The sequence below is a fragment of the Miniopterus natalensis genome, chromosome 13, assembly GCF_054644295.1.
Source record: "Miniopterus natalensis isolate mMinNat1 chromosome 13, mMinNat1.hap1, whole genome shotgun sequence".
NCBI lineage: Eukaryota > Metazoa > Chordata > Mammalia > Chiroptera > Miniopteridae > Miniopterus > Miniopterus natalensis.
The window spans coordinates 12,740,166-12,765,073 of record NC_142093.1 but is presented as its reverse complement, the minus strand read 5'-3'; the positions used below and the strand labels follow the sequence as shown (position 1 = coordinate 12,765,073).

At 50.0% G+C, this 24,908-nt stretch overlaps 1 protein-coding gene across 1 annotated transcript in view; it reads left to right on the top strand.

Moving 5' to 3' along the window:
- Positions 1–19,821, top strand: part of ALK (ALK receptor tyrosine kinase) — a 511,088-nt gene extending 491,267 nt beyond the window's left edge. Inside the window, exons 20-29 of the mRNA XM_087823828.1 lie at positions 240–426; positions 1,141–1,231; positions 1,339–1,403; positions 2,741–2,870; positions 6,420–6,517; positions 9,862–9,954; positions 11,940–12,041; positions 15,342–15,476; positions 16,226–16,316; positions 19,135–19,821. Coding sequence (XP_087679954.1) covers positions 240–426; positions 1,141–1,231; positions 1,339–1,403; positions 2,741–2,870; positions 6,420–6,517; positions 9,862–9,954; positions 11,940–12,041; positions 15,342–15,476; positions 16,226–16,316; positions 19,135–19,821 — 1,679 coding nt within the window. The remainder of the gene's footprint in view (positions 1–239; positions 427–1,140; positions 1,232–1,338; positions 1,404–2,740; positions 2,871–6,419; positions 6,518–9,861; positions 9,955–11,939; positions 12,042–15,341; positions 15,477–16,225; positions 16,317–19,134) is intronic.
- The last annotated feature ends 5,087 nt before the right edge of the window (positions 19,822–24,908 follow it).

Sequence of the window (24,908 nt, the reverse complement as noted above, 5' to 3'; positions counted from 1 at the left end):
ATCTTTCCCATTTATATGGTATTAAGCTTTACATTAACTTTAAATAACCTTTCCATTAAAAGTACACTTTCACATCTATAATCATTTTGTTAGTATTACTAAGTGTGATGGAAAAGTTTATCTCAGAGGAGGAGATAGAAGTCCAGGGAGGCTTCCTGGAGGAGGTGGCCTGCGCTGGGCTTCAAGGGCCAGGCTGTCTGGTCCAGGCCACATTGGAGCTGACCTCCATCTGTCTGCAGTGTACCGCCGGAAGCACCAGGAGCTGCAAGCCATGCAGATGGAGCTGCAGAGCCCTGAATACAAGCTGAGCAAGCTCCGCACCTCGACCATCATGACCGACTACAACCCCAACTACTGCTTTGCAGGCAAGACCTCCTCCATCAGCGACCTGAAGGAGGTGCCACGGAAAAACATCACCCTCATCCGGTGAGGGCCCCTGCCATCCTTCAGGGAAAGGGGGTGTGTGCTAGGGGGCTGGGGGTCATCTGCGCACCAAGGATTCCTCTAGCCATGAGAGGCCAGGAAGGCCACCCCTAGGGCACTCCCAGCCCTCCAGGGGGGAAGGTTTAACGTTCAGGGCCATTTGGGGGATATTTAATCAGTTAACACCCTGTATATTCATGGAGTTTGTACAATGAGAGGAAGACTAGATGGGAGGAACCAGGACTCTCCTCAAAATCCACACAAGTGTCCCCTCCCTGAGCCTTCTTGGCCCCTCCCCACTCCTGATGGAGCAAAGTGCCCCTCCTCCCAGCTCCCAGAGCACCCTGGGCCTGTCTGTCACTCACTGAGTACACGCCACAGACGTGTCTGCCAGGGATCTGTCCCTCCCTCCCCAGGAAGTGCAGGCCTCCAGGGTGAGGGCCAGGTCTTAGTCACCTCTATGTCCCTGGCAAATACCAGAGAGTTAAGTCTTCATTGAAGGAATGTCCACCATTGTCATGAGTCCCAGGTTGGTACATCTCCTGCCAGTTTTCAGGTAAAGCAATGGAGGCCTGGGATTGAGTAGCAAAGCCAGGGTGAGGGTGTGACTCTTGAGTGTGTGCGTGTCCTCCCTGCCCCTGGTGTGCAACCACCAAATGCACCGACCTCTCTCACGGCCGCCCGCCTCCACCTCACCTTGCCTTCTCCTTCGCACAGGGGCCTGGGCCACGGTGCATTTGGGGAGGTGTATGAAGGGCAGGTATCTGGAATGCCCAACGACCCGAGCCCCCTGCAAGTGGCTGTAAAGGTAAGAGGGGTTCCCTCGGGCCTGACCTTGGCCAGCGGTCTCTGCAGCCGAGCTCTCTGCTCCAGACTCACGCCTGCTGCTAAAGGCCTTCTCCCCTCTGTGCCCAGACGCTGCCCGAGGTGTGTTCCGAACAGGACGAGCTGGATTTCCTCATGGAAGCCCTGATCATCAGGTAGCGTCACGGAGACACCCCCACCGCCCCACAGGGACGTGCTTCTAGCAAACATCTCCAAGGGAAATGCCCTCCAGCGCGTCCCTCCCTCTCCAACACAGACTCCCCCAATTCTCAGCATGTCTTACCAGAGTGGAACAGCCCCATGTGGTGGTCTCAGAAAATAATCTCTATGACCTAAGAATAAAATTGATACCACTCTGCCTTCAACTAGCATCCCTGTGCCATCCATTTGTTCTTTCCCCTGTTTCTGAAGAAATAGAGGGTGCTAGGTTTTGACAGCGGAAGCTCTCATCTCCTCCAGGTAGCTCCCCTGCCAGGCTCTCACCAATCCCGGCTCTCACACCTGGGCCCCTAGCGTGATGGAGGGCTGCCCACCTTGGCCCATGCAGCAGGCCTGCCCCCTGCAACTCGTGGCTCGGGGAACCCTAACTGGGAATCCCAGCGTTCAGGGCTCTGACAGCAGGTCACTTAAGGAGAACACAGGGGTTTGACCCTGAGATCTGGCCCCAAACATCCTGACAGGTTGGGGCAGCCTGGGGGTCGCTCCTTGGTGGAAGTGGCAGAGGCCAGGAGGCCAGAGCAGTGTGTTTGATGTGCCGGTGGCTCCTGGAGCCCCAGGGGGACAAACAGCAGGCTCTGGACCTTGCTTTAAAAATAACCTCTTTTCTGATCACACATGTAATACATGATTATTGAATAAAATTTGGAAAGTGTAAGATTACATGAAGAAGGCACTCAGTCTCACTACTTGGCGATAACTAGCCACCGCTGTCTTTCACCTCTGCGTGTGTGTGGCCCTGTGGAGTTCCCTGGCCCCACTGCCATGTGCGTCCTAACAGGATCACATTAGCAAGAAAACCCAAATCCCAGGGCCTCCGGGAGGAATCCACAGTGGGATCCGTATGCCCCGCTTTCTCAGCCTCTTTCACACGACATCACCTAGCAGCTCCCACCCAGTCCCTTGTGGAAGCAGTTCCTGCAGCCTCTGCCTGAGGCCTGCACCAGGCTCCGACAAAGACACTGGGCGCTCTCCTGTCTCCCCACCCACTTTCTCACCCAAGTGTCTGTGCAGGGTCCTCCCACCTCCCACCTCCCACCTCCCACCTCCCACCAAATGCTCTCCTGCAGTCTGAGCTCCGGCTAGGCCCGCCCTCTGGTTCTTCACCTGCTCAGTGAGGAGCCAGTTCTCAGCTTAGGCTCAGCATGAGACCCCTGCTAACATTTACAGAATGCATTTACATAATGTGGCTGCTGAAAATATAACTTTGCTTTGCCCACTTAGGATTTTCCAGACTCAGCTCAGTTTAATTTGTTTGCTCCCCTCTGCTCTGCAGCAAATTCAATCACCAGAACATCGTGCGCTGTATTGGAGTAAGTCTGCAAGCCCTGCCCCGGTTTATCCTGCTGGAGCTCATGGCTGGGGGAGACCTCAAGTCCTTCCTCCGGGAGACTCGCCCTCGCCCTGTGAGTGAGAACAATCTTTCCCTAGTTCTTGTGCCAAAGAACAGAGCAGGGGGAAAGAGAGTGCCGCTCTTTGGAAAGCCATGGGCTGCCAGGGTGAGGTTGGGTCATTCAGAGCCAACACTACGTGCCACACAAGCATCTCCGCCAGGCTCTGAGCACCAACCTCAGTGGCTTTTCCATCACCACCCATCAAGGCGGAGCCTTCAGCCCTGTGCCCTGAGATTCTCAGCAGCGCTTCCAGCGGAGGTCACATGGGGTACACATGGCGTACACTCTGGGAAGAGGCATGTCTCTGATTCTCCCACTGGATGTTCCTGAGGCTTGAGGAGGAAAAGTATTGCACATGCAAAGGAAAATTCTGGGATCTGCACAGGGGATCTGGGAACCATCACTTGACAAGTCCAAGGACCTTGGTGGCAGGGGTGGAGTACGAGTGAGGGGTGGGGCTTCTCTTTCTTTTGATGATGAAAGATGACTTGCATCTTGTCCCAAAATACAGAGCACCAGCAAGGAAAGGTAAATCCTTGTATCTCCCACCGCCTCCCACCCCCCAGTGCCACCATAAGAGGCTCCCAGCAGGAGCCTGCTGCCAAGTTCTGACCTCTAACAGCAGGCACTGTCCCTGAGATGCCCACAACCATGGGGCAGTCAGTTCTCTTGGGAGAGCCCCTTCTAAGGGTCAGGATTCCACCCACCAAATCTGCTCTGAACCTTTGATCCTGCTCTTGTTTCATGTGGCTCCCTTTGCCAGCCATGCCCCCAAGTCCCACAGCACCTCAGTCCTCCTGCTTCTCACCCCCTATATACACCCACCTGTCCAGATGAGCCCATCCTTCCTGAGATACCTACCATGGGGGTGACTTAAAATATCCCATTAAAGCCCTGCAGAGGGACCCCATGCAGAGATGCTTGTGGCAGCAGCTTCCCTGGAGGGTTTAGATGAGCTGGGCATCCTGCCTGGATTCTGAGAGCCACAGAATCCAGCTTAGTAAGATGGTGACCTGGTTTACTATGAGAGAGGGATGTGATTTAGAGTCGACAGGGGGCTAATATCAGCAAATCCTACAGGTAATGAGGGGGATAGCTAATGGATAGCAGGGCTCGAGAAATATGGGACAGGGGTAGACTTGTGCCTCCAGGCTGTGGAATTCACTGGATTCAAAGGCCTGAACTCCACCTGGTTCATTTATTTGAACTTCCCTGGGACTCTCAGGGCCTACATGAGGACCTACTGTGTGAAGGCCCTCGTCTGGGCATTCAGAAGGGGACTCAGTCTCTGTCCTCACTTCCCACCCTTCCTGGAACTCAGCAGTTCCGCAGGCTTTCAGGATCAAAGGACCTCAGCATGTGGGTGGACATGAAGTGACAGACAGATGGACAGAGGCAGTGGACAGAATGGATGCCCAGGCTAACCTTGTTAGTCATGGAAATGAAATTCATGGGTAACTGATTAAAACATCACTTGGCCCCAGGACTCCGCAGAAGAGAAAGTTCCTCTAAATGTCAAAATATTTTTTCTTTACTCAACAAATATTTACTGAGGGTTTAATAAATGCCAGATTTAGACTAATTACAGTCTTTTAGTAGCCGTTGATTTGATCAATAATAAAAGCCGTTAGCGAGTGGGTGATCTCGTTGTTCAAGGTGGCAGTCATTCCCCATGACAGTGTCTGTAGGTGTGCAGAATGTGGTCCTGTCTGTGTGCTCCGCACACAGGTGGCTCTTTGGATCCCAGAGGTCACAGTGTCCAGGAGGGAAACTGATTTGCACTAATTCTCAGGTTTAGATCTTTGACTCCGATTTTGCCATAACAACGCTGACTCCAAATGCACAAAGGGGCCTCTGGTGCCAGTGAAAAGTCAGCCATACAAGGAGCCAGGAAACATCACTTTCAAATGGCTCTGTGCCCCTTTTTATACTTTGTGTTCTATCTGCACCTGCTTCTTCCTCTCACCTTTCCCTCTTGCACTCCTGTGCATGGATTTGAAAATGTATCACTGTTCTGCTTGTCACTTGCTGAAACAGTTCCTCCCCATATCCTGGGATTCTTCCTTCTACACACCTCAGGAGACGCCCCTTAAAGAAAGACTAGATTCAGTATCACTCTGTTTTCTATTAGTGGATATTGTCCGCTGTGACCCCAAAAATCATTCCGCTTCCCTGGACCCGTTTTCTCACCTGTAAAGTAGGATGTTGGTCTGAACACTGTCCCCGAAAGGAACACCAGTGCCTGAGGTGCCCACACTCACAGCCGTGCTCAAAAGGGTTCTGTGGCCAAATTGCAGAGCCCTGTGCCTCCCCTCACTGGCTCTCAGTAAAGCGGTGTGGAGCAGAGGCCCTGGCAGCTCCTGTGTAGAGAACCTGCTTAACCCAGGAGTCCCAGCCTCTTTGATCGACTACCATCCACAAGCCCACTTTGAGAAACACTGGACCAGATCCTCTCTGCGAGTAGTGGGCAGAGCACACCCATGACCACTACGGCCCAAGGCTGCCAAAGGAAGTGCCACACTCACTGGCAGACTGGGGGGGACCTTCATTCCAAATCCTTCTTTGCCCAGGACGGATACAAACAGCATTGAGGACGTTGGCTATGCTCTGCATTGCTACCGTAAGCATCAGTTTTGCCACACTGTGCACACCACCCCTGACCACACACACACACACACACACACACACTGCACACACTGCACACACTGCACGCCTCCCCTGACCCCACACACACACACACACACACACACACACTGCACGCCTCCCCTGACCACACACACACACACACACACACACACTGCACACACTGCACACACTGCACGCCTCCCCTGACCACACACACACACACACACACACACACACTGCACACACTGCACACACTGCACGCCTCCCCTGACCACACACACACACACACACACACTGCACGCCTCCCCTGACCACACACACACACACACACTGCATGCCTCCCCTGACCACACACACACACACACACACTGCACGCCTCCCCTGACCACACACACACACACACACACACACACGCCACAGGCCGCTGGCTGCCCGCTTCTGTGCAGAGCGCTTAGCGGAGCAGTTAACTTGCTCGGAGCTGCCGCAGACAGGGAGCCCAGATAAACCCGCCTGGTGGGCTAATGCCTGGAAGATTTAGTCCCTGCCACACGCCAGGCTCCCGGAGCATCTGCGACGTCAGAGGTCCTCCCGTCCCAAGCGATGGGGGAACAGAGGGACTCGGGGGAAGCCAGGAGTGGGTCCTCCTTTGGGCGGAACAGAAAGCATTTTCCTGAGGAGACACAATGTATTTCTAATACTATAGCAAGATGGATGGATATTTCCCTCAGGAATATAGTTAGTTACTTTTCTTTTTCACAGGAAACGGGGGCTCTCTCTCTCACGGTACCCGGGACTTCCAGCCTAACAAGGCCCCTGGAGAAGCCAAACACACGGCCATTTCCCGAGACCCCCGAGGCCTCCACAGCCCAGCCCCACCCGTAACGGCAGGTCCCTTGGGGGGGCTTCTCACCAGCGGCCCGTTTCTGTCTCCCACAGAACCAGCCCTCCTCCCTGGCCATGCTGGACCTCCTGCACGTGGCCCGGGACATCGCCTGCGGCTGCCAGTACCTGGAGGAAAACCACTTCATCCACCGGTGAGTCCCCGGGCCTGCCCCGCGCCCTGCCTTCTGCATCTCCCTTACACGTCTCCCGGCCCAGCTGTCCCCTTCCCAGTGCAACGACAGGTCTCCCTCCAGGGGAGATTCAGCTTTCTTTGTCCTTCAGGTGAGTACTTATCTATCAGGGCTTCACTTGCCCCGTATGTAAAATGGGTATCGGAAAATATCCACCCAGCAATGGAGACCTCCATGAGCTGTTCTTGGCTTCCTGGGGGGCCCCCTGCCTGCGTCTTGCACTGAAACCTTCAGGTCCTACATCACTTCAACGCTCCCTCTTCAGAAACTGAGCTCCTTAAGGGAAGTCAACGGAATTCACAGTTTCACGTGTCTGACTGTGGGCACCCGAAGGCAGGGACCCTGTTTCATTCATCTTCGTATCCCCAGCATATAGTGAGGTGCAAGACACGTTTGTTGGATAACTTATTTTTTCTAAAATGCCCTGAAATGAGCATAATGATTATTTGATTTACTTGCACACTTCATTTCTTCTACTCCATCTGATTGTCCTGTTTAAATGGTGTTTGGACTGTGACTCAAGCCCGCATGTCATGCTGTAGACGTCACAGGTTTCACAGATCTCTTTCCATGTGGCTGCTGAGGACTTTCTCCGCTGACAGCTTAATTCTGACACCTGAAAAGTAGGCTCTTTGCAAAGCTCTTGGTAATGATCTCCTTCTAATTTAGTAAATAACAACCTAGCAAATTAATTATGTGTTAACGCATGTCTTCAAAGAGGATAACGCATATTCCTAATAATTAGAGTATTAAGTACAAAGTAGGGAACGAGAGATGCCGCGTGAGGTTAGAAATGGGAGAGCTGGTAGGCGGCAGGAAGCTATGGTTTCCCCCTAACAAAAGTGGAGAAATTAAAGATCAAGGAGCACACTCAGCTGGGTGCCCAAAGTCATCCCCGGAGCAAAGCAGGAAACTCTCACACCGGCTCATCTTTTACTGTCCCGTCATCGCTTGGTCTTCAGTTCTCCCTCTTGATTCTAGACCTTTCCGACTTGTGGGTGACTTTTCCTGATAGAAATACCAGAAGCCGGCCAAGGAGGAGCCGGGCCAGTCCTTTATATGGTCACCCAACGCTACACCCTCTGCTTCAGACTTGGGTCAGTCCCGCCACGGTTGTTCTTGCCCTTCCTTTGTGCCCAGAGCTTTCCAGGCACCTCAGCCCCGGGCCTCACTGTTGCTCGGGCATGGCACGGTTGTGCTCTCTGTGGGGCCCATCCTCAGTTACAGCCGTCTTTGCATCTGAGGCTGTGTCCCTGAATCTGGACTCATCCGAGGGTGGCCTGTGCAGTCACCTTGGTGACTTCAGATGTCTCCCTTTGCTCCTCCCCGAGACCACCTCTGCTTTTTCATCGCCTCGCCGCGTCGGCCACCGAGCACACAGATCCTCTGGCTGAGGGATCGTGCCCATCTTTCCCCCGAACGTTTTGCAACCCGCTTCCTAGAGCCGTGATCACTGGACCACGTCCGGGGCTCTGTTATTACAGAGAACGAGTTAACAGGCTCCCACTCTCTCAAGATTTCCATCGCTTCCGTATCTGTGAAGAGTTACTGAAGGTCAGAATTGGATTCCAGAGGAACAGTTTGTTGCTCCTTTTATCTTTTCTGAGAAATGAAATTGTCAGCGATGAATCAAGAATGTATCAGATGATCTGCCTTATAAGCAAACACAGCTTCTGGCAGAAATTGACCGTCTCGATCCAAGTTTTCTTTCGGGGGTAACTGGTATTAAGAAAGCATCCTTTGCATCTTCTACCTGGCTAGGAGGTCTGTGGCATGCTCCCACAAAAGTGTCACCTCCAGTTCTCTCTCCTCCACCCTTTACCTGCCCCGCGATTCCCAGGCTCCCTTGCAAATGCACCTGAGTTCAGAGAGCAGCACCCCCACACACTCCCGTTTTCTTACTAGATCTGGTTCCTTAGTTTACCACTTCAAGAACTATGTGTCATTCTACCAATTCTTGGTGTGTTCTGTGATACTATATTTACTTTCTTGCCGTTAAATTCAAGATCACTTTTTTAAGCAATCATTCCAAGCACATCAGCGTGAAAACCTTTCTGGAGCCATCAATTTTGTCCCTGGTCTACTTCACTGTGTTTCTCTTGAGAAGTAACGGCTCTATATCCCACTATCTTTCTTCTTATGTTATGCTTCTATAGCTCTATTAGGGCAAGTTATGCACCATTGCTCCTCAAAATTCAACTAAAACCTCTGGATCAGGTCAGCGGCATTAATGACATCCGTCTCCCCCTCCGCTCCATCGTCCTGGTGTCCTAAGCCATGACCCCCAATCCAAACCCTGTTTGTTTGTTTGTTTGTTTGTTTGTTTGTTTGTTTGTAATACTATCCAGTTGTTTGTTTTCTATGTCCTTCTCAACCAAAGATCAGGACCTTCATGAAACCAGTCAAAAATATGAAAACACTGCCTGTGGCTCCAAGTACTGCTACTTTTTTTCTGCCCTGAACTTTGATATTAAACCATTCCAGGCTTCCTCTGGCTGTGCCCTCTCCCACGTGCATGGCAGGAGTGGGTAAGCCGGCAGTGAGTGAGCAGAAGCTGACGAGTCTTGGGAAGCTCTGGTCTTGCCCTATAGGGTACTGCAGGCAGGTAGGCCACGTGGAGCACCACAGAGAAGACAAGATGCCTTCATAACCTGAAAGAAGTGGTTCCTCGGCCAATAGCTATGATGCAGACAGCTCAGCAAAGGCTTTTGATAAAATCGTGGATGCAAGTACCATAATAGCTTATTAAAAAGGAAGCTATAAATATTTGCAAATACCTTAACCCACTTGAATTTTATATGGAAATCATGCTGTTCCAGGAGACGGCTTCAAACAGCAGGCAGAAGCCAACCAGCAATCTGTGCAAACAGTAGCCCTGGGACAAATGGCATTCCTTACATCCCTCTATTATCTGCTTTCAGCTTAATTTGTTTAATAAAATGAAGATAACAGTATCACCCTGTATCTCATAGGGCTGTTGTGAGAATTAGATATGAAGCATTTAGGACAATACTAAGTACACGGTAAACGGCCAATAAATTTTAGTTTCTATTATAGTTATTTTCATATTATTGTCCTATTAAGCATTTTCAATCATCTCCCTAAGCATTTCCCACTTCCCTGTTGGTTCTGAGGCTTGGAATTGGCTTCGCTGTTCTTTTATACTGAAGTATAATGCAGTAAAGGAAATATAGAGCAGAAGAGGGAACTACTTGAACTTCCGATGAGAGGTGAAAATTCTAGTGATAGATACGTTTTCCCAGGGATCAAATAAGGAAATGCATTGTCTCACTTTTTCTCCCCAGGGACATTGCCGCCAGGAACTGCCTCTTGACCTGTCCAGGCCCTGGAAGAGTAGCCAAGATTGGAGACTTCGGAATGGCCCGAGACATCTACAGGTGAGCAAAGACTGCCGGAACCCTCTCAGCCCGGCCCCTAGGGAGAATGGCACGTGGCTGCTTGTGCCCTAAATCATCCCTAGCACCTTGTCAACTTGCCACCTAAAATTTCATTAAGTTCCTTTGCAGGATGCGGGAAACCTCAATTAGTGCCACACCCGACGGCCTAAACCCAGGATCACACCACCTGCCATGACTGACACCAAGTTCTTAATTAGATCGTCTCTCGGGTCTCAGTGCTCTAATCCTAACACATTCTGGGGCCCAGAATAACTGGGGTACACGCTGTGGAAAGAGTTTCTAAGTGAACTTTAACTCAGGAATTCTGAATGGCCTTAGGTCCCATCCTGCCAGGCAAGAGCAGGCCAGACCTGGCCGGCTGCTGGGCCCAGCTCATCAGTCGTCTTCACCCACACAGGACACACGGGAGCATTGCTCAGAGCCCATAGGTACTTGGTTCGGCTTCATTTCTTTATCCTTGTAATATTCTCAAGGCTACATTTAAAAATTAAAGTAATTTTTAATTTAAAAAAAATACTCCTATTACACTTTATCTCATGTTACTTCTTTGTCTAATCATGTACAACAGTCACCTGCTCCATGAGCTGAGCAAGTCACTCAGTCATGGTCACTAATCACACCTTCCCTAACCCAGAGATAGAGGAGGGGTGGTCACGCAGAGCTCTCACTGCGATGGGAAAAAGGGGGACCCAAGGCAGATGCCATCCTATTACCACGGGGTAGCAGCATGTGGAAGGTTATGAATTAACGATGTCCTTGACCACAGTCATCGATCCCCGGGCTCCACCACACTACCCTGGCTTGCTGCACTCTACCTCCCTTTCCTACCCAAAGTCTCAGCATTCCGTCCCTCCTTTCTCAGAATTCCCCGGGAGGGCCTGTGGTTGACAATACAAATGGACTTAGAAGTCCTTCCTCTCCATCCTCAGCTCTGACAGCTCCCCAGGCCCAGGCTTCAGCACCCCAAGTCATCTGCAGCCTCACTGTCCCACATGCACTGTGCAATTGCAGCTGTCAGGAGTGGTCTCCCAGGAGAGCGTGGTCATCACGCAGCTCCATCACCCCTCCACGAAACCCCGCCTCAAGCAGAGCAAATCAGCTCTTCATCTGTGTCAGGGGCTCCCTGCACCCTCACATCATTACATGTGTTGTTCTGTACTGTAGTTGTTCTTACATCTGTTTCTTCCACTAAACTCTATCCTTGGAAGACTTATGTCCTCACCACATGGCAGAGTACCTGACACGTTGTAAATACTCAGTGTGTGTTTATGGAAGTAATTAATTAATCGAGAGAAGTAATTAATTAATCGAAGCAGCTGGTCGGGAAACTGCCTCCCAGGCCTAGGGTTGGAACTGGTGTCAAAGGCATAGGAGTTAATTTATTAGGTTTTATCAGTGAGTTGCTCTAATGACATCACTGACAAAGACTAATAAATTAACTCATGCCTTTGAAGCCCGCTCCGCCCCTAGCCGTGTGTGTGCTGCAGGAGGTGGCTTCCCAACCATGCCTGGAGTATTTGTCAAGTGCTTGTGTTGAACTAAACGCTGTCTGAGTGCTATGAAGCTGCCGAAGTGAATGAGACACACCCCGCTCTCCATGCTCCCATTTGGGGTCTTGCATTACTGTGGATCAGCAAGAACAGGCGGCACTTATAAAGCTGGAGTAATGTTATTCATTGTGAGTTATAATAAACACAACCCAACAGGGAAATCCAGCCATCCTCCAGCGGGTAGTTTAGTCATTGTATAGATCTTTTCTTTTATACCTCCGGTGCGCAGTTTTCTCTCTGATTAAATGACACCACAGTTCTTAAGCAAATGATCTGTGTTCCCCGGCTCTCCTCCTGAACCACGGAACCTCATTAATTTCAGCCCTTTAATGGGTAGACCTCATTGCCACTTTCTCAAGCTGCCTGGAGCTTCCACTCAGAGCCAAGTTCAGCTTTCCTCTCCTCCCCCCACAGAGCGAGTTACTACCGAAAGGGAGGCTGTGCAATGCTGCCCGTGAAGTGGATGCCACCAGAGGCCTTCATGGAAGGAATATTTACGTCCAAAACAGACACTTGGTGAGTCTTTCTGCTGCTCTCCTCCATGTCCTGTCCCGTTGTGGGCCTTCAGGTGCTGATCCCACCCTCTCAGCAGGGAGGCCCTGTGTCGGAGGAAGTTTCCAGAAGCATCAAAATACCTGTATACCAGTGGCTCTCGAACGCTGGCAGACATGAGAATCATCAGAAAGCCTTGTTAACACAGATTCCTGGGCCCCACCCTGAGAATTTAAGACTCGGAAGACCTGGGGTCAGGCTGAGAATCTGCACGTCTTACAGATTCCCAGGGGACACTGATACTGCTGGCTGGGGCGCACGCATTGAGGGCCACACAAAATTTTTGTTTTACCTAACAATGAAGTTGGATCGTTCCAGGAGGAGTCAGGATTAGAAAACTGAGCAATGAAATTGTCCACATTTAACAGAACAAAGGCGAAAAGGGGGGGAGGGGAAGCACTAGCGGGCTGCTGGTGATAGTGGTGGTGAGACCCCTCCTACAGCTAAAAATAAGCGTGGGAGTCACTGTCTGCACACCAGCTCTCCAGACTCAGTCACCCTGGTGCCTGAAGCTGTGTATTCCCCAACCGACCTTTCCCCACATGCCTCCCCAGCCCCTGGCCCCACCATTCTGCTCTCTGCTTCTGTGATGCCACAGATAAGTGAGACCAGGCAGTATTTCTCTTTCGGTATCTGGCTGATTTCACTTAGCATAATGCCCTCCAGGTTCATCCATGTTGTCGAAAAGGGCAGGACTTCCTTCTCTTTAAGGCTGAAAATATCCATTTTATATATATGGATGAATAAAGAAAAGATTGTATGTGTGGTTATATACACACACATGTATTAATAATGATATATGTATTAATTTATGTATTAGTGTATATGTATTAAGATATTAATCTAGACAGCTAGTTATTAATATTAATAATTATACTGTTTAATCAAAACACACACTCACGCACACCACCTTTTGTTTACCCATTCACCCAATGATGGACACTTAGGTTGCTTCCACATCTTGGCTGTTGTGAATGATGCTGCAGTGAACCTGGGAATGCAGCATCTCTTTGAAATGCTGTTTTGTTTTCTTTGGGTAGATACCTAGAAGGGGGACTGCTGGGTCATAAGGTGGTTCTATTTTTAACTTTGGCTTATCCTAACCCAGTGGATCTCAAAGTGAGGTCCCTGGATCAGCAGCAGCAGCATCACCTGGGAACTTGTTAGAGACAAATTCTCAGTCCCCACCTCAGGCTAAGGAAACAGAAACTCCACGGGTGAGCCCAGCACTCGTGTTTTAACAAGCCCTCCAGGTGATTCCAAAGTTACAGCCCGAAACCTCCCCTATCCCGGTACAGAGAGCAATTCAGGTAATTAAGTCATTGTTCTGAACACAAGCATGTCCTATTTCCCAGCCATTCTGGTTCTAAGTGTGTTTAGAGAGAGGGAGACACCAGTGGCCTTGGGCAAGGATGTTCATTTGCAACATTGTCCCAATAGAGAATGAGCTGAACAGCCTAACTATCCCTCAGGTAGGGAATATAAAATATAAAATAAACTGTGGTTTCCTTGTATCATGGGGAACTATTCGGTGGCATGAAAGAACACACCCCACCTACATGTATCAGCAAGAGTAAATCTCAAAAATAATGTTTAGTGGGGACAGGATATTATTTATGCATAATTTTACAATGCAAAAATTAAGCTTATAATATAGAAACTTTACTGTTTATGTTTTCACACATTGGGGGGAAAAACATACATGGGAAGTGGGGGGGAAGGGAGGGAGGAAGAAAGGATGGTGTGTGGGGCCTGTCTGTATTTGTTTTATTTCTTCAAAAAGAGAGGGAGAACCGTCACGAATAAGGCCAACTATTAACATCTAGGACATAGGTATCATTTTTTTCTTTTTAAAATTTAGACTGTTTCAGAAAATGCTTTATAAACAGATCAATCACATAACTTCAGATAAGAGCTGTGGAGGCAGAGCAGCAGGTGGAGTGTGGGGGCCTGAAGGGGCCAGAGGAGGGGAGCTGTTTCCTTGTGGACGGTGGGGAGGGCTCTGCTCTGTGGAGGAGGGGCCACCGGCGCCTGAATGACAGCAAGGCCACCACGGGAAGACCCGGGAGAAAGGCTTTTCAGGCCGAGTTTGAGGGATGAAAGCCCGTCTTCGCGGCTGGAGCTCTGGAGCACAGGGCCCATGGCAGTTGGATGGCAGGGCCAGGCAAGGGCAGAACAGGGGGCCTTCGCGCCCAGGTTCGGAGTGTGGGTTTTATGATGAGCCCAACGCGATGCCTCTGAAGGGTTGAAAGCAAGAGTGCGACAGGACCATTTTTAAAAAAAGAAAAATCACTTGCTGCCATTAAAAACAGACCGGAGGAGGACAGGTGAGGAGAGGAAACCACTGGGAAAATGCTGCGGATTTCCAGATGAGACGGGCGGGGCTAGGCCTAGGGGTCGCAGGGGTCAGGTTCAGGCTCCGTCCTGAGAGTAGCTAACAGGACTGCAGGAAGCTGGGAGAGGAGGGGGCGGGACAGAGCGAGGCCTGCGAGTGAGGGGGAGAGAGTGGGGGGTGCGGGGGGGGGGGGCAGCAGCTCAGCAGCTCAGCAGCTCCGGTGAGCCCGCCGCCTTCCCGGGCGAGGCTGGCTGCCCATCGGTCGAGCGGTGCGTTTGGAAGTCAAGCAGGTAGCACGTGTCCAGAACTTTTCAGTGTCAGTACTCTTCTGGTCTAGTCATTTCATTAGAATTACCCTAGAATTTACTAGCTTAGTCTCATCCTAAATTCAGGGAATGCATCCTAAGCAAATTGTCCTTTTAAAAAAATGCACAAAGATGTTCATCACAGTATTTTCAATACTTTAAAAATTGAAAACAATATGGAGATGACAAGGCAAATTATGGCAAAACTACTCGGTGGAATATAGTGTCGCCATTTGAAATTCTATTTATAAAATCTATTAGCCCGCAAAATGTTTATGCTATAATGGAATATGCAAAAAGTCAAGGTTCAGAATTGCATATTGAATATAACTGCAATTACATAAAAAATATCTCAGCACAGAAAAACAAAAAAAAACATGCTAATAGTGGTTATCGTTTCACGGAGCATCGCACGTGGCTCTCATTTCTTTTTCTCCATATTAAGGATTCTCTCTTGTGGAAAATGTGTAATAAACAATTTTAAAATTTATGTCTGTGTCTGAGTGTGTCCACGAGTGTATCCATGTCCATGCATGTGTAAGTCCGTGTATGTGTCTACGCATGTGTTCGTGTGGGCACACGTGTGTGGGGCATCCACACCCATGTCTCCTGTCCTGTGCGCAGGTCCTTTGGCGTGCTGCTGTGGGAGATATTTTCTCTTGGATACATGCCGTACCCCAGCAAAAGCAACCAGGAGGTTCTGGAGTTCGTCACCAATGGAGGCCGGATGGACCCGCCTAAGAACTGCCCGGGGCCTGTGTACGACTCTTTTAGGAACATTTCTACACGTTACTAAGCACTGTTTCCTTTTCAAAAATATCTGCAGCCCCATGTACTTTGTTAAGGCAAAAGGGCAGGTGGCTGACCTCACTTAATATGCCCAAGACAGGAATGTGTCTGTGAGTCCAGTGAGATGGGTTGGTCTTCGGCCCCCAAAGCAGTAATGTCTGGCTGGAGGCCACCGGCTCCCCAAGCTGTCACTCAAGGAATATGTGTCCTGGCCTCACCCCTTCTGCCCAGCACCATTGTACCTGAGTCCCCTAAATACAGGGTGGGGGAGAAGGTTTTCAGGTGTTCATTCTGCAGGAATAACCCCCGGGTAACTGTAAACCTACCTTTGCCCCACCCCCATTTCCATTCGCCACGCTTTCTGCTGTCCTGTCTCGCATCCCTCACCTGCCACCCACAAGCACGGCAGGCGGGCAATGTAATTAGGATACTCCTCCCCAGAGGTGGCTTTAACTCGGGAATAGAAAGAGCGGAGCCGTATTAAATGGACGCGCCAGGATGGCTGCGCTCAGGGGCTTTGGTAATTTATTCTTTCACACCCGCACCACTCCGCGGCCCGGCAGCAGGGGGCAGCACACGCCAGCCACGCGGGGCCTCAGTGGGTTGCCCTCCGTGGCGGGCCAGCCCCGGCCCCATTCAGAAAAGCTCTCGGAGAGAGAAAAATGCACTTTTCCTCGCTGTTTCTCCTGGCTTCAATTATGTGTCTATTCTTCTCCTAGATACAGGATAATGACGCAGTGCTGGCAACATCAGCCTGAAGACAGGCCCAACTTCGCGATCATCTTGGAGAGGATTGAGTACTGCACTCAGGTACGAGCACCGCCCCCGTCAGCATTTACGTGGGCAAGTCCTAGAGGTGGCAAACACTGAAGCAAAAGTTAAACCAGCCAGAAATCGTGAGTTAGGATCACGAGAGTGAATGTTCATTATCTACGAAGCAAAAGGACTGGTTCCTCAGCTGGCATGTTTTATAATAAATATGAGTAACAGCCACTTTCTTCGCCAACACGTGACACAGCGGCGGACACTCAGTAATACTAGGGCATCAGTTCAATTCACAAGTATAGCTAAATCCCTACTGGGCACCTGATGTGTTATTAAATAAAACTGGAGCTTCAAAGAATCGTGAGGAACACCCGGTTTCCCATAATTAGTTTGTAGTTTATGGCCTGGCTGGAGAAATACTGCCGTGAAGTAATTAACAGTATGTAACTGTTAAGTTGTACGTCCGACGACATGTGTTAGAGGGGTTCAGGGGAGGAAACTCGGTCTGGAGAGTGGCCTGGAGAGATTTTAACATCATCAAATAGCACCAGTATAGCATCTGTGATATACAAGTCATTTCCATGTGTTTCATTTCACCTTCTTTGACGTACATAAAATATCCCCATTTTCCAGATGAGGAGTCGAGGCTCCTGGCACTCCCGCTGGCCCCAGTGCAGATCCCTCTCCCATGTCCTTCCAAAATGACCCTAAGGTTTCCCTCTCCTCCCCCATTTCCAGCAGACGACTGCGCCTCCTACGTCCTCAAGGCTGGAGAGGCTATCAAGTGAGACTGCGCCCCGTCTGCGCCTACACCTGTTCTCACCGCCTTCCCCGTGTCAGGGCAGGTGGCGTCCCTCCTGCCCCCGACGGCGACCCCCCACCTGCACCGCCCGCTGCCCCTCGGGCTTTCATTCATTTCTGTCCTCTCCAGGGTACCTGCTTTCTTTCCCTCCCTCCGCTCTCATTCTGCCCGCATATCTAACTGTGGAGAATATTTTAGAAGTCAGACAATAACCACTCCCTCCCTAAAGTCCCTCATCTGAGTTGTGACGAAAGACGTCTACATTCTCGAACGACCGTCATTTCCTAGCCTCAGGACTCCGCCGTTTCAGGCCCTCTGAGTAGGTGGGATGGCATTTATCTGGATGGACTTCATTTATCACATTATTGGGGGGTTTTCAGAAAACTTGATGTTCAATGGCAGTTTAGGTTATGTTGTAGTGTTAGTGGAATATACCACTTAAATACAGAGTGGGGCAAAAGTAGGCTTGTAGTTGTAAGTGAAACACAGTTTATTTGTTGTATTATTATTTATTAGTTACAGTATGATTTTCCATACAAACAACTGTAAACCTACTTTTGCCCCACCTTGTAGATAAACTTTGGAGTATTTTTTCTGCAAAGTATATACCATCCCTCTTAGAAACAGGTGGTTCTATCCGAGCACATTTGGAATGACTCACTATACACATAAATAATTAACAGGGAAGGAGCTAAAATATAAAAGAGAATCAGAAGGCAGTTATTTTTTATTCTTAAACTCTTTACTCATAAACACTGGACTGATGCGCTTCCCAATTTCCATAAAATATTAAAGAATTAAATTTCTCCAAGTTTAAACTTCCTTCCACAAATTTTCCGCAAGCCTCTGGCAACTGCTTTGGCTTTTCTCTGTTACAGTCTATGGCCATAAAAACTATCCAGCACAGAGCTGGTGTGTAAGTGGCTTTCCTCATGGCACGTCAGTGTCTCCTGGGTTTCGAGGAGCGCTCACCATATCCAGACGAGTTAAAGATCCACTGCTTGTACATCTAACTAACAACACGATGACATAACACAGGAAAAATTATCAACACGCATCACACACCCAAATGTGAGGGAAGTGGGGGGCAGCCGTGAAGAGAGCAAGGGCTCAGCCTTGAAAGCCAACACGGGATTGTGTCCCTCGCCTCCCGGCCCACTCCCGGCCCCATCGCACACACTTGAACCTGGAGTCAAACACAGACAGTTTTCTTTTTTGTTGGAAATATTTTATTGGGAATAGACTGGAAAATTTTTTAAACTAGTTTATAATTTTTTTAAAAATCCCCTAATCTGCCTGGCCAGGCGTGGCTCAGAGGTTGATCGAGGTTTGATTCCCGGTCAGGGCACATGCCCCAGTTGCGGGCTCGATGCCCAGTGGGGGGCGTGCAGGACGCAGCCCATCAGCAGCTCGCTCATTGCTGATGTTTCACTCTCTCATTCTCTCTCTGAAATCAACAAACATACGTATTTTTTTAAATCCACTAATCTGCCCAGCCAGTTTGGCTCAGTGGTCAGAGTGTCAGCCCACGGACTGAAGGGTCCTGGATTCTATTCCAGTCAAGGGCACACACCTCGGTCACAGGCTCGATCCCTGGCCCCGGTTGGGGCGAGTGTGAGCAGCAACCCATTGATGTGTCTCTTCACATCGACGTTTCTCTCTCTCTCACCCTCCCTCCCTCTCTCTCTGAAAAGCAATGAAAAAAAATATCCTCAGGTGGGGATTAAAAAATCCACTCATCTGCATGATTTGCCCAACAGTGGTCTCTGCAAAGCCTTTTCTGACCCTCTCCCCACCCCCATCCCCGTCCCACCCGGGCAGGTGGGTGCTTCCCGGCACCCTGCACACGCGCGATCACAGAGCACATACTCTGTGCTCTCCAGGGACGAGGTGACTTCCCGGGTTTCCCATCCCCGGTACCTGTATGTTCACACGTGCCCGATAAACAGGGAACGGTCTCCTCATCTGGAAAATACGTTTGGATGAGATCATGGCTCAGGTGCCTCCAGGCCCGACATGTGTGTCTGTGATCGTTTAATCATCCGTTTCTCCTCCCCGTAGGATCCAGACGTGATCCACACCGCTCTGCCCGTGGAATACGGCCCACTCGTAGACGAGGAGGAGAGAGTGCCCACGAGGCCCAAAGACCCCGAGGGAATCCCTCCTCTGCGAGTCTCCCCTCCTGCAGCCAAAGGGGGGGACCGGCAGGACGCAGCACCCCCAGCCCCTCTTCCTTCCACCTCCTCGGGCAAAGCCCTGAGACCACCGCCCGCGGCAGAGTTCTCCGCCCGGGACACTAGGGGGCCGGCCGTGGACGGGGGACATGTTAACATGGCATTCGCTCAGTCCAACCCGCCGGCGGAGCTGCACAAAGTCCGGCGGTCCCGAAACAAGCCCACCAGCCTGTGGAACCCAACGTACGGCTCGTGGTTTACGGAGAAACCCGCCCGAAAGGACCACCCTCCGGCGAAGAAGGAGCCGCGCCCGAGGGGCGCCCCGGGACAGGAGGGCGGCTGCGCCATCCTGCCCAGCCTGGCAGCCGGCCGAGCGCCCGGGGCCTCGCTGCTCCTCGAGCCGTCCTCGCTGACCGCCAGCGTGAAGGACGTGCCCCTGTTCAGGCTGCGCCACTTCCCGTGTGGCAACGTCAACTACGGCTACCAGCAGCAGGGTCTGCCCTCCGAGGCCCCCGCCGCCCCCGGGGCCGGTCATCACGAGGACGCCGGTCTGAAGAGCCAGCCGGGGCCCTGAGCCCGGTGGCGCCCGTTTCTTTCCCCTGGGAACCCTGAGCCCACGGCGCGGGGACAGGTAATAGCTCCTCCACGAACCAGAGACCAAACGTCACTTTTCATTTTGTGCCAACTTGTTTCGACGCACCACCTACAAAGCTGTATTTTCCAAATGCTTTCGAAAGGTATCGAGCATGGGTTCATCCTAACATTTCAAAGGGGCAAAACGTCATAAAGGCGAGCGGGAAATACAAGGCCCGGATTTGGCTGCACGGGATGCGTGGCCGAGGTCCACGTGCTTCCTCACGCTGCGCGCGCCCAGCCCCAGTGGGTGTGTCGGAGCCACCCGCTCGCGTGTTGCACACCCGGAGTCATGGGTGCGCCCTTACTGGTTGGTGGGCACCTGGACCACTCGAGGGGAGAGAGCACAGAGGGAAAGGAGCCGTGAGCAATGCAGTCGGCATGGGGAAGGACATTCTCCACTTGGAAACGAAAATTCACAGGCGACGAACAAACATCGCGCGTTAGGTGGCATTTAGACGCTTTCGGTTGTGCTGGTTCTTTGGCGACCGTGAACACGTGGTGAACAGTGAGTGACAGCGGTGCAGAGAACACGTGCATGTATCGTCTACGTGAAATGCAAACGTGCGATAAGACCCCAGTGCAGATCCAGAAGATCAGAAGCATTCTGTCAATATACCTCATGCCTTAAGAAAACCCTCCTTCTAAAAGTGAGCAACGGAGTGTGAGGTTCCCCGCTGGGCTGAAGACTGAAGATTTAAATCACTTACTTACTTTAAAATTTTCCACCAATTAAAATAAACTCTGGTCATTTAAAAATAAAAACTCAAAGGAACAAGTGACACATCAAAGCATAGAAACATGCCGCTTCTTCACGGGCTAATGTCGATCCATCTCAGGCCAAAACTTCCTAACAGTTTCATCATGAAAGCTACCAAATTGAAGTTTCTATCTGTAGTGATAGGTCATTAAGTAACAGGCCTCAAGTGGCCCTGAGAGGTGCAGCTGTGCACCCTCCCTCCCAGTGTTCACCTGCGTCTTCTCTGCCCAGGCATGTGACCCTCGCACACATGGGGACGCAGAGTTGCTGAAATACATGCAGCAGCATTTGTACAGCTACCGAATGCAGATGAAAACCAAGAATTTTTCCTCGGGGGGGGGGGGGCGGTGAATAAAGGAATTCAGGGACACTTGGAGTGCTGAGGTTGGCAGGGACACGTTATAAAGTAGGAGTTCCGAACTTGGTTTTCACAGATGAAATTTATTTCCACAAGAACGCGTTGGGAATCGATTAGACTCTGCACATGCACTTACGCAGCAATGCTTTAGTTATCAGAAGTGTTCCTCTTTCTGCTTTGCCTCCATTCTCTTGCCCGGTGTCTTTCCTGGTAGTAGCTGTGCCAAAGCGCTGCTTTGGGAGGAAGGCATTTGTGACTTGCTGGACTCTAAGCATTCCCAAGCGCAAGGACTGTACATACACCTGCCTTTCCCCGACCTCCTCAGTTTCACCCACAGCAACAGCATCACTGAGGATGTGGGAAAGCCATCTGTTCTAGACAATACTAGAGGGTGTTCGTTCCTCCCGCGGCAGAGGCCTTGCCCGAGTTGGCAGTTCCGCGCATCTGCAGAAGCTCTGGACCACTTTTCCTTACCTTCTTAACTACACCATGTTTTCATCTGACACAATGAACTCATCTCTAAATAACCGTATCAGGAAAGTCCTGGCTCATGCCAGGCGCAAAAGCAAATGGTCTAATTATATGGACATTAATGTAACTCATAAATCACCTGAAGGGGCCCAAGATTCACGCTTTGGGAAACATTGTCCCAACGGATGATGGCAGAGGGACTGTCAAAAACTGAGAACAATTTCACTTCATATTTGTAACACCAGTAACCAATTAAACGGGGAGCATGCTACACGCTTCCATAGCCGACTCTTTATTGTTATTAATGGGTGGGGGGGACCTTATCCCTTTCTCTTCTTAAAAACCACAAATCGTTACATTTTCAGGTTGTGCCTTACCACAGTTTTCATGTCAAGCTCCAATGACAGTCAAGTCTTAAAAGCCGGTTCACACAGCTAAGTAAACTCCTCACACTGAGACGTGATGACTCAGGCCGTCGCGCTTAACTTGCCGTAAGCCCTGGGCATCCGCGTGGCGTCAGCCTGCGCCCAGCCGTATGGCAACAAGGAGTCACACAGGGGCTGTGGACTCTCACGTTAACTATGGAAGGTCCGCCTAGGACGCGGGCAGGCGCAACTTGAGTTCTCTGAGACCATGTGGATGAAACCATAAGCCAGGACAATTCCTTCTACTCCATGTCTGTCTATAACCCAGCTCATCAAAGTTCACAGCCGTCCCACTGGGGGACTGGCGGTTTGTGAGGAACGACCAGTTAGTCAAATGCGGCACCTCAAAGTTAGAGCAAATCAAAATAGCAGGAATAGACTTTATGTTTTTAAAGAGTACGATCTACTCAGTAGTCGAAAGTCTGGGTTCTCTTCCCCCGGTTGGGTGTGAGGCCTGGCTCTGCCTGCACCTCGGTGTCTCCATGTACAGAACCAGGACAGCAACTCCCTTTCCCGCTGGCCCCAGGGAGATTACAAATGGTGGGAGAGCACAAGCGCTCCCCAAACCCCTTGAATTCCCACGTGGTTTGGGGGCTGAGGGTGGGGAGAACTGCACAAGTCCCAGTGTCCATGCACCGCGCCCCTTGACCCCACCGCTCAGCGGGGCTTCCTGTTCCCACGCCCTCTGCCCTCCGGCATCCCTGGCCCTTCATCTGTCACTTGTTTAATGACAGTAGCAAGAACCCTACCAGAACCAAGTCCTTTTCAGCTCAAAGGGTGAATGTAAAACTGTCTACCACACTTAGAACTAAGTGTTAAAAGCAAACATCTCAGAAAGGAAGGTGTTCCATCAATTTGAGTAATTCTTTTTTAAAATGTCTGGCATCTCCGGGCAATACTTGGTAAACTCGATAGCTCTAAGATATTATGTAACTGCAGATTAACTTTATTCCACTAAGAAATTCTAAGTGACCGGGCTATTTTAATAGATTTTTCTCCAGTAATAGCAGGATTAAAATTCATACGAGCTTTGTAAACTAAAAACAGCTGGTTCTGAACACAGACTACTCAGTAACAGACTCCCAGGACAAGATTCGCAGCATTGTCTGGGCTGTGTTGTCAATCTGTCTCTAGCGAGCGGTTTTTTAAATGGGTCCCCTAAGAACATACAATTTGACGTTGCCAATTTCACTGCAGCAGATGGCTCCCCACATTGTGTGAACAGACAAAACAAACACCAGCATTCCTGTCACCCTCCCCAAAATGCCCTAAAATAAGACAATTACTGAGAACAAATAGTAAGGCTTCTCTGTTAAAATTCTATTTCCATGTGGTTTCCTGAGTAGGTGTATTTAATTTTCAATGCACTACTCTCGTACAGAGCTATGTTTAGCTCCAGCTTAACAACTTTAGAACACTGGGGAAGCTCCGAGTAAAAACAGACTGTCACCTACAACTGAGGGGAGGGAGGAACAAGACCCTGAACCATAGCCACAGACCAAAGCCATGACTTTCCTCTCTTTGGGGTCGAGCAAGTGTAAAGCAAGTGTGTTACCCTCCCATGTCAAGACTGCGCTACCAGGCTCACCGCAAAGAAACTGCAAGGACCAACGTCTGTGGGCAGCGCCTTCCGTGTCCACTTCTTCCATCCCTCTGCCTGACACTCCCTTGAGCGATCCACCCTCTCCATTGATCTCAGGCCTCCTGCCTCTGGAAAGCAATTACCCGCCATCGCTAAAATCAGCAGGTGCCTACCAGCTGGGGGTCGTTAAAAGGCCATCTTATTAAATGAACTGTCACTAAGCCCTAGCAACTGATGTATTAGGGCTCCCTAGAATATTTACATTTTAAGAGAGGTCATTTTCCAATACAGATGACTAGCAGACTGATAAAACTTCAATGAGTATAATACTTTGGATGGTTTAATTACTTGAGAAACAGCAAGCCGAGGGCAGGAGTTAAGAGACCCAGGTATCAGACTGCAATGATCTATCTACACAGTGGGGCAAAAGTAAGTTTACAGTTGTTCACAGTATGGAAAATAATACAACTAATAAATAATTATACAAGAATTAACTGTTTCGAATGCTCACAACTGTAAACCTACTTTTGCTCCACCCTGTATGTGGCTCCAGCCAGTTACTTAAACTCCTACTCTCTCATTTAAAAATATGAGTGGTTTGGGCCCCCTCCTGCTCCAGCGCTGAAGGCTGAGATCTGCAAGCCTACTCCTCCCGGGAAGGTAAATTCCAACCATCTGCAGGACACGACTGGCGTGTGTTCCTTTTCTTGACCTTGACTCTTAATTCATTTAGAGCCAATTAATTCGGTGCACAATCCCATGGAGCCAAATTGTATTTAATCTTTATACAGAAGCGGGCCAGAAAGAAGTTTAGTATTAGATTGGGGCTTATTCTTTCTACTCAAAGATTTCTTCAACAAATCATGAAATCGTTACCATAGCAAAATGAGGCTAATCGGGGTGGGTTCCTGGGAGAAGCAGAGCTGACAGGACTGTGAGAATCGCACCCGTTAATGCCCTTCACACCTACAGTGTCACACCACTCATTTAACCTTATTAGCAAAGTAAAATTATAAAACTTACCTTCTGAAGGTTATCCTTGGCCGCACCTAATAATTGATGAAGATCTGATGCACTTTCTGTTGGGTGTCAATCTGCACCTCCCAGGCCCATCCCAGAGCAGAGTAACAAAGCCAGGATAAGGCACATGACTGAGACCAGAAGGCGTCTGTGGGGCCCAGCGCCTAAGTAAGCGTCCCAGGGCCACTGCGATGAGGAATTCATTAATAACATGAGTCCTCTCTCCCAGTTACCACTGAATTGCCTAGAATCCCTCTTTTCAGATCTGCAGGCACCCTCTGCCATTGGATGGCAATTTCTAGAAACCTGAATTATACAGCTTTATAGTGGATCTAGAATCCCCAGAAGACAACCAGTTCAAATAACCACCAAAAGGCAAGACTGTGAAGGTTGCAGGCAAGTTATCTATACT